This window comes from Sesamum indicum, linkage group LG9 (genome assembly GCF_026168435.1).
Source record: "Sesamum indicum cultivar Baizhima isolate 11 linkage group LG9, ASM2616843v1, whole genome shotgun sequence".
In the NCBI taxonomy this organism is placed as follows: Eukaryota; Viridiplantae; Streptophyta; class Magnoliopsida; order Lamiales; family Pedaliaceae; genus Sesamum; species Sesamum indicum.
In genome coordinates, this window is record NC_142665.1 from 19,589,091 (window position 1) to 19,604,858 (window position 15,768).

Consider the following 15,768-nt stretch of genomic DNA (forward strand, 5'->3'; position numbering starts at 1 on the left):
AGATCCAACCCGATGCCCCACCCCTATTTAGAAATGATGATTATTTTAAAAAATCGTCATACTTCATAATTAAGATAATTTTGGGGCTTATGAAAATTTTGATGACAAACTTGAAAATGTGTAGCACAAATTAAATAAAATTAAGTTGAAATCATTTTAATGTAGTTTCATTTTTTTTTTTTTATAAATTATGGTTCTTTTAATAACAAAATAAATTCGTAACACAAAATCAAAACTTCATCACTATGTTTGTTTTTATTTTCAAGTTATATTTGGGATGAGTGAAATTACACTCAATATTTATCATCATATAGAAATACACTACTTGGGTGTTTTTAACTGTTTTAGCATAAATACATATATATATACGCATACATGTACATAAATATATATATAAAAAAATATAATTTGACAATAAACAGTAATTTTTATCTCATAAAACACAACATTAAACATAAAATACTTATTTTAAATTATATCCAAAGACAAATCCAAAACAAACATACTATCTCTAACACATACTTATTTATCTTTGTTTTACTCTCTATATCTTCACGAAACACAATAAAACTATCAAAAAACGAATCCAAATACTATGCATCATTTTGATCGAAGATTTTGGTACGGACTAAAAATCATAATAGAAGAGGTGGCTTTTAGAGCAAGTTTTCTTGTATAAAAAAAAAAATTGATAGTAAAAAACAATTTTCTTTCAGTGAATAATGATTCTAGTAATAAATTTTCAGTTGAACTTTAAATATTGACTGAGCAGATTATTATACTTTCTATATTTGTAGCCTTGTAGTCAAAGATAATTATTCCATTAATCATTATAAGATTTTGTGATTATTTTGTAAATTGAAATGATTGCTATTAAATAGTTAATTCTGTCAATTGTATCACATAATCCCAAATTAATTATTTCCTCAATAAATGTTCATAACCCAAAATAATCATACACCAATAATTTATAAAATCTATACTAATATAAAAAGGAAAAATTCTTGATATTCACAAAAGCTGATTAATGGTATCATTGCATTAATTTTTAAATTTAATAATTATATTCATAATTAAATATTTTTAAAAATTAATTATAATTGCCTTTTGTTTTTAAAAATGACTCCATAGTATTTTAACACGTCTAAACCTATTTTTTTATTGTATAGATAATATCTTAAGATAGTTTTGTTTTATTTTTTTATTATTTTCTGAATGTGATTTATGATATATATATTTTTTATTATCATATATTTTAAAAAATATGAAAGTTTTATCATATTTACAGTGATACGATGTGCCATGACAATTTGTATTTTTATATATTTGACAAAATTGAGACTTTATGATAATGAGGTGCCTAGTCCGAATCCCATCAATACAATTTTAGAAGAAATGCGACTTAAGAGAGAGAACACTAATGTCGCTACATTGGGAAGGGAAAGAGCGACTAGGCGGACCTCGATTGGTAATTAGTAAGAAAAGGAAATAAGTAAATACTCCTAAGAAACGCCTGAATTGGAGCTCTCCAATGGATTCCCAAATTTGTCAATTCCGCAGTTTAAACTTTGTATAAGTATTTCCCGAGATACAGAACGATAAAGCAGAATTTGTTGTACAAGGTTGATATCAGTAGTTCGAGCAGATATGGGGGATGGAAGGGGAAGCAATTCGGGCAGTAACAGCAACAGCAAGCCGGAGTGGCTGGAGCAATACGATGTGATTGGGAAAATCGGGGAGGGAACTTATGGGCTGGTTTTCTTGGCGAAGATTAAGTCGAATCGCGCGAAATCTATAGCCATCAAGAAGTTCAAGCAGTCCAAAGATGGCGACGGCGTTTCTCCGACCGCAATTCGGGAAATCATGGTAAATTACGACCAACCCGTTTGTTTATGTGTTTCCAGTAATGTCTATGTGTTTGTGTGGGATACGTGTTATTAGTTCTGTTCTGTTCTCGGGGGTTTTGGTTGCTTGCTTGATTGGGAGGTAGAGAACAGTAAAACTTATTGTTGGCTCTTCTTCTTTTTGGTGGAATTCGTGTATGTGAAGTCTAGTAGGATGATGATTTTTGTGTGTGGTCAATTGGGTGAATGAAAAGCTGCAGAAAGGGGTCTTGGTTGCCTTTAGACTTATTGAATTGAATGAGGGAATGAAAGAGGGCGAAACAGACAGTGTGGGCTTGTCTTTCTCTTTCCCCCTTCATATTTTTTTACTGGGTAAGGTTCTGGTTATTCACCATGCTTGAAGCTGCAAATGTGTTTGAATAAGTAAATAGTTTTTTCTTTCTGAGAGGAAGTAAATAAATTTTTAAAAAACGTGCTTATTTGGTGGATGGATCGGCTTAAGTGTAGCTCACTGTGTGTGTCTAGAGCTCATAAATATTCACGACAGAGAAGGAGGAAGGATATTATAAATTATGTCAGTTCACACAATATAAGATTTATTTATAAATGAAGCAATTTAGTTGGATATACCTGCGATGCTTCTCCCTGGAAATTTATAGTGGCACCTTTGTTTTATTTCACTTATTTCTTCTTATTTTTATTTTTATCATGGTGAAGGAACTATTCAAGATTATAATAAATCTACGGGTCATATGGCAAGGCAGAAATTGATTTGAGTCCTTTCCCTTTTTCATGAACTATATATCCGAAAGAGACCACAAATGATGGGTGTTGGACTCAAATCTTTTTTTTTTTGGGTTTCCCCTTTTTCTTTTATCAATCAGGGATATAACATGTTTGTTCATAACATTTTGCTTTTTCTTTTAGTTTTTCTTAATGATTCCTTTAGTGTTTGCTTATTCATGTTTCGTCTTCTATCCTTGAGATTTTAAAATCATTTCCTGAATGTAATTATATCGGTTCTAATTTGCAGTTGTTACGTGAGATTTCCCATGAGAATGTTGTAAAGCTTGCGAATGTGCATATCAATCATGCGGACATGTCACTTTATCTAGCTTTTGACTATGCTGAGCACGACCTCTATGTGAGTAACTTCTTACTCTTTACTAATAAGCCCCATACAACGTACTCTGTCATGTTTTACTGTGAGCTGTGCACATTGCTCATTATAGTGAATGGTAATAGGTCCTTGTGTGAACACCCAACCGAAGAAAGATAGAGAAAATAGAAGAAGCTATATACACTTGTTTATATGCTCATCAATCTGACTGTAGCAAAAATTGATTTATCTCTTCTGGATTTTACTAGGAAATCATTAGACACCACAGGGACAAAGTCAACCAACCAATCAATCAGTATACCATCAAGTCAATATTGTGGCAGCTTCTTAATGGTCTCAATTATCTTCACAGGTTTGTATACTTCTATGTTCCTGTGCTTAATTAGTGTATGATTATAGCTAATCATACACTTACCTCCACCCAGACAACTGCAAACTGCACCTAATTGATTTTTGATCAACTGGTTTTGAATCCTGAGAAATGACATTGTCCTCTAGTTAATTTGGGCTAATGTTCTTCCATGGCTTGTTAGAAATAATTCTAGGTACTGAGACCTAATAAGCAGCTTTTGTCTCAGTGTCATATGTTTTTATCACTTTAAAAGTCCTTTATACTTTATCTCTGTGAACCTGATCTGGAGAGGGAACCTTGGAGAATTTTGCTTCCAGTATGTAGTTAGAAATTACTTGAAGTTTCTTGATATATCATTGAATGGTGCTTTATCTGTTCTCCTGAAGGTTTGAACATAACAATGTTGAGATGGTGGTGACTTGGTGGATTTGTTCTGAAGGGACTTGGAACTTTTTGATCCACTACCTTCCATCTTACTTGCATTTGGATGACATTATCATGTGAATCCTCTTTGATGCAATTCTTTTTAATGTCTCGAATAGTATTTGGAGTTACTCCATTTATTTAAACGTCCTAATATTAATCTTCATCATGAATCCTTCTTTGTTAGAAAAATTAAAATGGTAATCTATGTGCCTGATCTAGTGTTGCTTTCTTCTAAATTCTTCTCCTAATGGCAATGCAATTGCATCTTTTAAGCAATGTTCAGTTTGCACCATTTTTAAGCTAATAAAAAATGATTAAGTCTAACAGAGACGTTAGATGTGAAAGATTTAACACTATTTCATAATTTTGATCATCTCAAAACCTGGATCCTAGAACATATCTCTCTTTAACCTATACGGCTTTTAAACATTAATTGGCTTTGCAATTGGTTTCTAGACCTTCTAGGTCTTTTGAGATTATTGGCTTATTCTAACTTATCTCTATTATTTAAATTACTCAATGACAACAAAGTTAATCATTGGTGTGATTTATAAAGAGCTGAGCACTAGGATTTCTAATACAATTAATATATTTTATTCTAAAAATGATAAAAATCTTCTCATGAGGGGTATGAATGCTCTATTTTGTGGATGGTGTCTTTATTGCATAAAATTGTGCCTGTGGATGAACAGAAATTGCAGAATTCTAAGGAAAAAACTATGTAGCTTTGCACTTATTATGTGATTGCTTGCTCGTTGTGGATGCATCAGGTGGCTTTGCCTCCCCTCATACAATTTCTAGAGATATAAAAGGAATCTTATTTAGAGGACTATTAGAATATTAATATTCGTTTTTAAATAATTTGGATTTTAGTTTTGTTCTCCAGATATTTGCATGTATTGGATATGTTTTCAACTTTCTGTAAGGTTTTAAGAAGACAAGCATGTGGCTTACTGATCCTATAGGAAAATGCAGTAATCATGTCCAAGTTTTGCTTTATTCTTGGTCTGTGGTTTAAGTTGGAAAACTGCTGACCTTGGCTAACTCTTTTACAAATGACAATTTTTGCAGTAACTGGATTGTCCATCGAGATCTGAAGCCTTCAAATATCCTTGTAAGTTGCTTTTGCTGTATCTGTCTTCTAATGCCATTTGCTTCTCAATTATATATGATATTATTCTAAATATCTGTAGGTGCTATTGTTTCTGTACAAGTTTCCGTTCATGATTCTAAACCCTGAGGTCTTGTGTTATTTATCCTGAACTTTTGGTTACCAGGTAATGGGTGATGGAGAAGAGCAAGGAGTAGTAAAAATTGCTGATTTTGGCCTTGCAAGAATTTACCAGGCTCCCTTAAAGCCACTATCCGAGAATGGGGTAAGAAAATATCTTGTTCCACTTTTTCATTTTTGGTTTAAAGCAATCAAGTTCTTATACTTCTCTGTGTAAACTAGTTGAGCGCAAGTCGAGCTTGGAAAGATTTCACAGCTTGAGTTCAACAATTTTACTTCCTAAAGGAAAATATTGAGCTCTAGTTTATTGACTATAAAAAATCAAAATTTAAATTAATTATATTAGTAAGTTTTTTTTTAATTATAAAATGTCATTTTTAGAATATTTATTCAACATAGTTGATTGACTAAAGAAAATTTTATCTTGAATATAAATTTATATCGGAACTATGATAATTTAGAAAGAAAGAATACCAATGAATATGAAATTAGATGTGACTCTTGTTTGGACAATGGTAGAAACATATAATTTGTAGTCAGTGTTATTGTATATCTAATATTAGTTTAATAGTTACATCATCAGCATGGTCGTAGAAAAATGGGATTAGATTATGTAAAACTTACAAATAACTTGGTATGGTGTGTTTATTGATATATATATAGACAAGATAAACAGAGATGAGAAAAGTGTCAATGACAGGTCTTGTCAGCATTTTGTAAAGGCGGAGAATGTAGCTTCAGAATTCAGAGAGATAATTAAATTGTTCTGGAATAATTGCACACCGAAATCGGAATTGTGAATTTAAAAAAGGCCAATGCTTTATCTGATTTATGTATTAATGCTTTATTCTAATAATTAACAATATCTTGAAAGTTTTAAATGGTTGTGGAAGACCGCATTTTAAAACTGCTTAGTAGGAACCCAAATAAAAAAAGTTGAGTCTTCGGATTTGCATTGATAAAATTCTTCATTATCAACTCTGTATTCTGCTCTTTACAGTTTTTAATTTCTTGGCGCATCCATGCTTCCCTTCGGCATTTTTTATTCTTGTTATTATGGATACAATTCCAGCCATATTAATAGTTTGAGTTTTTGAATTTCTGAACTATAGGTTGTTGTTACTATTTGGTATCGTGCCCCTGAGTTGCTCCTTGGGGCGAAACACTATACAAGTGCTGTTGGTAAGATCTTTTTGAAACCATATTTCTCTGGTTAGTGGTTATCATTGTAAACATATCACATACGTATGTGTGCACGAGCGCGTTTTTAATCTTATATCACCAAAGAATTAGTTTGAATTAGATACTTAAGTCTTTTGCTTGATTGTGATATATTTTATTTATGGTACAGACATGTGGGCTGTTGGCTGCATCTTTGCTGAGCTTCTGACTCTAAAGCCGCTATTTCAAGGGCAAGAAGTCAAAGGGACTCCTAATCCATTTCAGGTATGATGTTTTCTGTAACCTTTGTTATTTAGAGTAAGTTGTACTCATTGTGTTGCTCATGCCAAAGCTTTTTGTACTCCTTTGGCTGGCTACGTCTTCTGAAATTTCTTTGATGATGCAGCTTGATCAACTTGACAAAATATTTAAGGTCCTAGGTGAGAAGGTTCTTTTGATGATTCCTTTTTCGTGGTTATTTTGTGAACAACTGCTGATAGATGTGTGTGGTGTTAGGTCATCCCACACAAGAAAAGTGGCCAACTCTTGTGAACCTTCCACACTGGCAATCTGATGTGCAACATATTCAAGGACACAAATAGTTAGTTATAACTTTTTCTTTTTTGCACTGTTTTGATATCAGTATGTTTTCTGCTGAGCAGTCAATGTCCTAGAGACATATATCTGTGTTGTGTTATTAGCTAAAAAATTTTCTCATTTAATTGCTTCGGTTCATGCAGTGATAATGCTGGACTTTACACTGTGGTTCATCTCTCTCCCAAAAATCCAGCATATGATCTCCTCTCCAAGATGCTTGAGTATGTCCCCTGTTTCTGCAAGCATTGCATTTGAACTTTTTATAATTTGGATCTGCTTGATGGTGCTCTCTTGAGTCACAGTAATAATAATGGGATTTCGACATCCACTGATATTTAATTGTATTTAACATCTATTATATTATTAAGACATATAATTACTGTGGCTTTAGTTGTTCATTAAAGTAAGATAAGATATTCAGTGCTTCTGCAAATCTAAAATATTCTTACTTTTCTGATGTTGTTGATATCAGAAAGCCACGTAGAATGCCAGTAGGTCTCAACATTTTTATTCAGTATTAAGGCTCTTTTTTTTTAGACTTGGACGTGTCTGCAGCCTGATATTAGTTTTGACTCCTTTTCTTCTAATTTCTTCATAATTGATGCATTATGTTTGGTCATTTAAGATTAACAGATTGACATTTGATATGCGGGTGTTTTGTTTGCAGGTATGATCCCAGAAAACGAATAACAGCTGCACAGGCTCTTGATCATGAGTATGTAATTACTGCTCCTCTACCAGCTTTTCAATCCTTGTTGTTTCTGATGTGCCTCCTGCTTGGATGAGCCTTTTACATTTACAAGGATAAGTTGTGCTTGCTTTGTGCTAAGACTGGTCAATAAGTGACTTTGTTTCTGAATTGATTCTGGAATTTGTTTTCGCAATTAGTGAACTGCAGCTATTAGTTCCTTTTGTGTCTTTGTTGCATTCTATTTTGTTCGGGACGAGGTTTTGGCAATCAGCCAATTAGCTGCTCCTTCTGTGACTTGTCTGGCATTTAATTTGCATAACCTCATCCCTCAATTCAACCATTCATGATTTATTACTATCAAACTCAATTTCCAATGTGATTTTCATGCTTGAGTTTCCTAAAGTAAAAAAATATGTCACAACTTGACATCTGATCGTCCAGCTAGCTGCATCCCCCTGCATTATCTATTTTGTCTCCCTTGTTCTATCTTCAAGTTTTGAAATCTGATGCATCTATGTACTGGGTTCATTGGAATCAACCTTTTAACTTGGTGCAAATTTTGGTTTATACTTTCTGGGCCAATGAGTCCTGTGATTATAACTCAGCTTAATTAAATAAGTATCCTCTATATTTCTATTTTGATCTTAACTCTCCAATCGGTTTCTGTGCTAATTTAGTATGTCTGTATAAAAACATGTATTCATCATTTGGGCTTTCTCAAACAGAAATCTGTATTTGCATTGGCCTTGACTTTGCTTGATCTGACTTGATCACTAATGGAATTGAAGGAGCCTAGTTTGAATGTGGTCTATGACTAACTCTAGAAGTTTTTACTTCTCTGGTATATTATATGTTTTTGCTCTCTATACAACAACAATTTTTACTTTGCTCTTTGTGATTGTTTTGTTATGCTGCTTTTTGCTGAAGGCAATGTAAATTGTGATGCAATGATGGTGGTTAGTGTCGATAGGCGAGTTATTTCCTTAAATAATGGTAAACCTGCTATAATATTTAGTTATTTCATTACACGTGGGGTGATTTCAATCAGTTTGCGGGATTCATGATTTAAATCTTACTTTGATTGCAGTCACAATCTTCATGTTTTTTCTTTCTCCTGTTGCACTCTATATTTTATCTTACACCATTCTGTATCCTTAAGTTGGTGGACGAGTTTTCTGTCATTAAATGTCAAGCTTTTTTATTTTTTAATTAAGTTATGTCCTAGTGGTTTTGGATTATTACTAACTGTCAAAGTTAGACTAGCCATCTTTAAATCCTCTAAGGTTCCTTTTCTGATTTACAGGTATTTTCGCATGGAACCTTTGCCGGGTCGCAAGTAAGTAACTATATTCCTTAGTTGCTGCACTTTTTGTGATCTAGTAGTTAATTCCTTTAGGTGATTCATGTCTAATACCACCTGCTTATTTAGTAATTTTGGTATATCTAATAACTCAATTGTGTCAGTGCTCTGGTATCTCCACAACCGGGAGAGAAAGTTGTGAATTACCCAACTCGGCCAGTGGACACAAGCACTGATATTGAAGGAACAATTAGTCTCCAGCCCTCTCAACCGGTATGGTTGGCTAATCCTCTGTTTATTTGACTGTTTGAAGCTTCTTAATATGCTAATCTTGTAGAGTACTTTGTTCTGGTCATACCTATCAGTTTGTGTAGCATTTGAATTGGCCCCCAAAAGTTGTCACCCTTGTAGTCATTTTGCCCAGAGTAATCTCTTTATGCAGCTAGAGCTTTGATTATCTATTATTGCTGCCTATCAGTTATCTGAGGCCTGAGCTAATTACATTTGTTTAGAATGCTTTTCTCTACCTTGTCATTCTTTTCACTTAAAGCAGTGTGCTGTTGAAAGAAATATAAGTATCTTGATGGGATGAAAAAATAATACCTAAGAATAGCATATTTCAAGCATGGTAATTAATTACATTCTCATTCTGTGTTGGCAATTCTAATGATCCATTCCAGGTAATAGAGGGGAGTTTATTTGAACCATACTTAGAAACAACCCCAAATTTGAGTTGGGAGACACCTTAATGCCAAATATGAGTTTTGGATGCCAAGAGGAAAGGTTCGGGGCCTGCGTGCAATTGAGAAACTTCTTGGACATTTGCTGGAAATTATTGAGATGTTCAAATAGATCTTTCCAAAACCATAATAATATGCACACATGAAATTTTATTTATTGCATGTTTAACTTTTGTGCATGAAATGTTGCAGTCTTCTATCTCATGATGATAACCTGATTTCTGTTTTATGATTCGATTCTTTTATGCTTTACAAGGCAACTCTCTTTCGTTTTCTGGGAAAGGTTGATGTGCCTGCTGTATGTGGTCCCCGTCATTGACTTTTTCGTCTGATAGATTTGAGCTTTAGCTGTAGCAGCAGACAACCTGCTATTCTTGATGCAATTATGTAAAGATCCTAGTGGTTGTGGCTTTTGTGGAATTACCTTGCACCTGGTTTAACTTGATTTGAAAAGCTCAACAGGCTGTGATTATCTTTGTAATGATTGATTACATGTTAGGCATCATTTTTCAGAACCCCTTTTTTTGGGGCAAGGCACTCTTCTCTTCTACTCTGATTCAGTATTACATGGATGGTGAAGTTAACCTGAAAACCATAACTCAAGCCGTATCTGATTATTTTTTTTTCTTGATGGTGCACGTTTAATATGCTAAATCAACTTAATTGAGTATCAGATGAGATTATGCTACTATGTTAATACAAATAGATACGGTAGGCATAGGCGAAGGAAATACCCCCTATTTCACTGTCTGAAGAATTTTGGTTGAGGGTTGAAGAGAGGGGAAATGGCTCTGCTGTGGATTTAGAGGTCTTTGCATGGCGCATTTGCGAAGTATGGTATATTATGCAGTACTTATCAAATTGAATGATCAAAATCATCATAAGCAAGTCTAAGATAATGCATGTTATGCATTTCTTCATTTGGAGTATTTCACGTAGTTACACACAAGCCAAAAATTACAATGTCCCTTTATATCTAAGAATGACAGTGCAATTATGAGTGAGTCCTAAAAAATTAGCCAGTTGTATGTTCTACTTGTATAAAAACAAATAAGCTATATAATGTGTAAGTAATTAAGTGAATAAGTTTCACTTGATTACAACCTTATTTGCATATATTAAGAATTTAATGTATAAGCCATAAATAGACTGATCACTTTTTGCTACACGACACATTTTCTCATCATATGCATTTTCCTTGAAGAATTATGATTAGCTGAAAGATTCCAAATTGTGTACAATATTAGCTCTTCTATACGAGGAAATCTTAATGCCGTATTCTTTCCTTGGACCGAATTTGCAAATGGGACGCGATCCCTGAATTTTGCATTATTGTCATATATCAAGGGCTGCATATATAAAAACATGCTTTGAATTTATTATCTTGGTGGCCCACTTCTAGACATTCAAGTGATTAATGTGGAAAGCTCTATTTTGCACTTTAGCCATAGTCCTTTTCATTAATGCTTAAAATTTTCAGCGTCATCCAACAAAATTTATGAGTTTCAACTTAAGAAAGGTGATGTAGTTTAGGTGCCTCTAACTATTAACTACTTTACCACTGCTTAATAATAGTCTGCTTATTGGCACTTTCTGACTGTAGCCTCCTTGAAACTTTATTAGCTCTCGGAGTTATATGGTGTCCTGAAGTGCTTATTTAACTAATAATTTATAAGCACTTCAAAATTCATTCCTTGGAGCCTCTAAACAATACAAAACACAGCACTATGATATAAGCAATTTAAAGTGCTTACACCCTAACCCTAAAACTTTAAAAGTGACCTAGAGAATAGCTTATAATTATTCATCACGTTTTGCTGGGATCACTTGACTTATTTACAATCTATAAATCAAATTGGATTAAATAGCTATAATCGACTCTTAAGTATAATCGGTTTAACTTTTTGCATGTACGGTCAATTGAAGAAATATAATATGAGTCTAATTGGTGAGGTGACATTGCTCTTACTGGAGTATCAAACCTAACTTAAAAGACTAAGCAGCAGTACATGAGTGAGTGCTGGGTATTATTAGGTGATCCTCCTCTACTTCTTCCTACATTGGGCTGGACGGTTTGGTTTTATGCTACTAAAATTAGTGTGTAACAGTTGTTGCAAATTGGTGGTTTAGATAACTTCCGTCGGAGAAGTTTGCTGCTGTGAGTTAAAATCTATTATATTGTGTTTGAATTGACGGGTTTAGAGTTAGAGATTTAGAATCCATGATAAGAAATCCTTTCGAACTTGTCTGGATAATTTTATATGACAAAGGATCCAAACCGTTCATTTCTATTTGAGCTATATTTTGTGGCATTGTAATGGATTTCAAATCCATTTCTGAAATCATTCTCATAATAATTCCTTCTAATTCAACTCCTTTTATCCAAGTGTAGCATTAAGGTTTTCTACTTTCCATCAGGCTCCAAATTGAAATATAAATCATCGTGAACCGAATCTATTTTAATTATGTCTTGATATTAAGATGTTTCAGGTTTGAATATGTACTCCTCTGGAACCATGAGTGATATTGTGAACCATGTCAGTATGTATATGGAAAAAGGTGAAAGTTATGAAATACTACGAAAACTAACATTTAGTGGAGGAAGCTGGATGAAAGTAAAATCAAGTAACTGTATCCCGTATAACCATAATTTGTTGCTGGTTATATTAAGTATGTGGAAGATTTGCAAGATCTAGTTTTTTGTGACAATTTTCTTCCGATGTCTTTGTTTTCTCATGCATACTTTTGTTTCGGTTTGCTTTTATTAGGTATCATCTGGAAATTCGATGTCTGGGGCCATGGGAGGTCCTCATGTGATGCAAAATAGATCCATGCCCCGGCCAATGCCCATGGTTGGCATGCAACGGATGCAACCCCCCGGAATCCCAGCTTATAATCTTGCTTCTCAGGCTGGAATGGGTGGTGTAAATCCTGGTGGGATCCCAATGCAGCGAGGTGTTGGTCCCCAGGCTCATCAACAGCAACAGGTTTGTTGGTTTCGATGAGCACTCTGCTGAATGTTTATGTTGATTTCTCTTCCTTCAGTAAATACGTAGTCTATCCTTTTATAATAGATGAGAAGGAAGGACCCTGGAATGGGGATGACTGGATATCCTCCACAACAGAAATCAAGGCGCTTCTGAGGTAATTCCACTTGTAGTTCTTAGGTTTTGCTGCTATAGAATATTTTATTTGCTAATATCCCTTAAGAAGTCTGGTTTGATTTCCATCGCAGAGCTAATATTAATGTTTGGACTGCAAGCATTCAAGACACAATAGATCATCTATATTAAGTTGCAAATCCATATTAATCCTGTCTTTTAATCACTCCTGTTGCACTTTTGCCTGATTTGTTAAAATGGTATGTATATATTTCTTTATTTTGGTTAGTTTTGTTAGATTTTGTTCCTAAACTTCTTACTCTGACATTTTCCACCTGTATATAAGATAGTTTTAGTTATTAATAATCATGCATGGAACAAGATTAATGTATGTGCTCCACCTCATTTTGTCATGAGGAGGACACTCTTTGGGTGGAACTTAGGTCTGTGGACCAGAGGAAAGGATTCCTAATACTGGTGTAAATTTCTTTAGTATTTATCTCCTTTGTTACAGAAGTAGATATGGTTGACTAATGAAAACTCTGGTAGATTTTATGGCCATAGAGAAAGGAAACCAAAAAGGGGGAAAAAATAAAATTAGAGTTTTCCCCATGTCAATGTATTTCTACGCAATAGCCACTTGGTCTATTTCATGCTTCATTCCTTCTAGCTATCTGTCTGCGCTTGATGTTCTTTGTATCCTGGGAATGGCTGGAATTCATATATGATAGAGATGGAACTAAACTTATATCACATCTACGAGAGGTATATGAGAAATCTTGATCTCCATCAACATACTTTTGATAACCTTGAACTGTACGGTAATGAATTTAAATTAAATTAAAATACAGAAGATCTTAGCTGTATTAGTGATCTAAATCTTAAGACATGATGGCTAGTTTGTGAAGGTTTAAGATACAAATTCCCCTAGGCAAACATAAAATTGACTTTGAATCAGGCCCGAGTGAAGGGCATTAAGTCTAAATCTTATTTAAACAAGAGAATATAGTTGAATACTTGGATTGTTGCTATGGCCATATTTCTGCAGAGAACTTGAAAATAAATTCCCGTAGAAGCAGTGGCATGAAAAAGTAGTAAAAAGAGCTCCAGAATTATCTCACAAACTAATTTTGAAAGAATGGAGCTACATTTGGATGGAAAATTGGGATTGGAGAGATGGATTTGAAATGATAAGTGGTCCGAAATCAACCAAAATGACTCAAAGTATAACTTTAATGAAGAGCTCAAGATTTATCAATTCAAACATAATGTAAGAGAATCAGAGATGGATATAGGTTTTCATTGTCCTAGCAATATGTGGACTTGTGGGCATATAAATCTGAGTTCCCTAGGTAGCACTTACTTGTCAATTCATTAATGAGATATTTCTTTGAAATAAAAATGAAGTAAAATATTGAAACTATGTTTGGATGTGAGATGAACTTGCAATGTCCTATATAAAAGATGTTTGGCAGTAGATTAAAGGTATAATTATCTTTTCAAAATGAAGAAAATGAAAAAAAGAATTCTTGAGATATTTTTCCTTACAATTCACAAATAAATAACACCTGTGTAAAAAAAAGTATGTCGTGATGGAATTCGGGAAAACTTCCATAAGTGACTTTCTTGTACTTTGCTTTTGTACAAGTTAGCTAACCAATTTAGCACTTCGAAAAGGTTCTACTAGAAACTGGTATATCCGAGGTTGCACAGCATACATTTTTTGCTCATTCATGTGTGGAACTGTTGATTATGTGCTTTCTTTCACTGAATTGTCCGAATTGCAAAAGTCATTTTGATCAGGGGGTGTTCCGTAAGACTCTTTTACTATTTTCGAAGAAGCTATCTTGTATGTGTATGTGGCTTTTGGTTTTACGTTTACGTTTTTGTGCGTTGGGTTGGCTGTGTGGTGTGGTTGCGCCAATCCCCTTGCCTTCTCTTCATTTTGATTGATTTTTATTATTTTGTGCAATCTGCTCGCCCTCTAATTGAAAAACTTGGTAATTTTGTTTTCAGAGAGTCCATTAAATATAATCTAATTGTTTCTGCATATGTCACTGCAATTCGTTGCCCCCTCCTCCCTCCCCTTTTTTTTCCTTTTTCCTCTATTGTGGTGGGGGGTTGAAAGGAGCTCTAAACTTATCAAGAATTGACCCATGAATGCAAACAGGTGAAACTGTTAAATAAGTCGTATTTACAATCACACCACTTGAGATTCAGGCATATCATTAAGGGGGGAAGAGGGTCTCAGTTTTGGGAACTTGCGCTAACACCACCTATATGATTGTTTTATATTACCATCTAGTTTTATGAAGAAATTTATAATGTAAGAGATGATTGCTAGAAGTGAAGCATAATTTTTCAAGACCTGAAGCTCTAGGGATAGTAGTGTAATTTACTCCTTAAATGAAGAAAGTATATAGCTCCTCAAACCAAGGGCAGGTCAAATGTGCAGAATTAATGCATGATAGAGCCATGAGCTATAAAGGAATCTCAATTTCATCCTCACTCACAATTAGGTTAAAGAGGAAGAAGGAAATCTATGAGGTCTGTGGATTATGTTGCCTACCAAAGTTGCATCTTTTGCCTCATTTATGCATATGAATTTTCCAGGGATCATTAGTTATTGATTTCATAGTCTGATTCAAGGCTTCTACATTTATATGCAGAATTCAGCTCGATTCCAGAAGAAAATGGAGCAGAAGTGACGGGATCAGTAAAGAAAGGCAAGACGTACACTCAAATCATTCCAGAAGAAGAGACAAGGGCAGTAGCAAAACAAATGATTCAACCCCAGATTCACAATATTCAGTAGAAGCATACAGATCAAGAATTGAGACTAGTGCCTAGTTGTTCCCGAAATCAAACTTTCTTGGTAGTATACTTGCAATTGACTCGATGATTTATCCTTATCCTGGTGCAATACAATGCTTTGTACAGTTCATCCTCTACTTATTTTTGCCGTTCATTCTGTAACTTGTTTCTTTGCTGAGTAGTCAACATATATTTCTTAGGCTCAAATATAGGAGAAAAAAAAGCGCTGAATCAGTAGTAAATTTGGTTTCTGGAGAAAATGCCAGTGAAAGTGTGAACTGATATAATTCCCATTTCTTTCCTCACTGAAAATATAAACTCAAATGCAGATATAGATCCATAAATTTGGTTAATCGAAAAATTACAAGTAGTTGAGTTGTTTTAACTAGTT

The 15,768-nt window shown here is 34.0% G+C and overlaps 1 protein-coding gene across 3 annotated transcripts; it reads left to right on the plus strand.

Moving 5' to 3' along the window:
- Positions 1 to 1,477: 1,477 nt before the first annotated feature.
- CDKE;1 (cyclin-dependent kinase E;1) lies at positions 1,478 to 15,514 on the plus strand. 3 transcript variants are annotated; one of them, XM_088885328.1, is made up of 16 exons: positions 1,485 to 1,866; positions 2,878 to 2,988; positions 3,213 to 3,316; positions 4,814 to 4,856; positions 5,020 to 5,118; positions 6,086 to 6,155; positions 6,325 to 6,419; positions 6,541 to 6,574; positions 6,651 to 6,735; positions 6,875 to 6,952; positions 7,399 to 7,446; positions 8,726 to 8,758; positions 8,887 to 8,995; positions 12,231 to 12,449; positions 12,537 to 12,606; positions 12,698 to 15,280. In XM_088885328.1, the coding sequence occupies exons 1-15, from the start codon at positions 1,648 to 1,650 to the stop codon at positions 12,603 to 12,605; spliced, it is 1,416 nt and encodes a 471-aa protein (XP_088741454.1). In that variant the 5' UTR covers positions 1,485 to 1,647; the 3' UTR covers position 12,606; positions 12,698 to 15,280. The 3 variants fall into 3 exon arrangements, with proteins under 3 accessions (XP_020554891.1, XP_088741454.1, XP_011099697.1); XM_011101395.3 differs by having other exon boundaries at positions 1,488 to 1,866; positions 15,233 to 15,514; XM_020699232.2 differs by lacking the exons at positions 12,231 to 12,449; positions 12,537 to 12,606; positions 12,698 to 15,280 and adding an exon at positions 9,719 to 9,999 and having other exon boundaries at positions 1,478 to 1,866.
- The last annotated feature ends 254 nt before the right edge of the window (positions 15,515 to 15,768 follow it).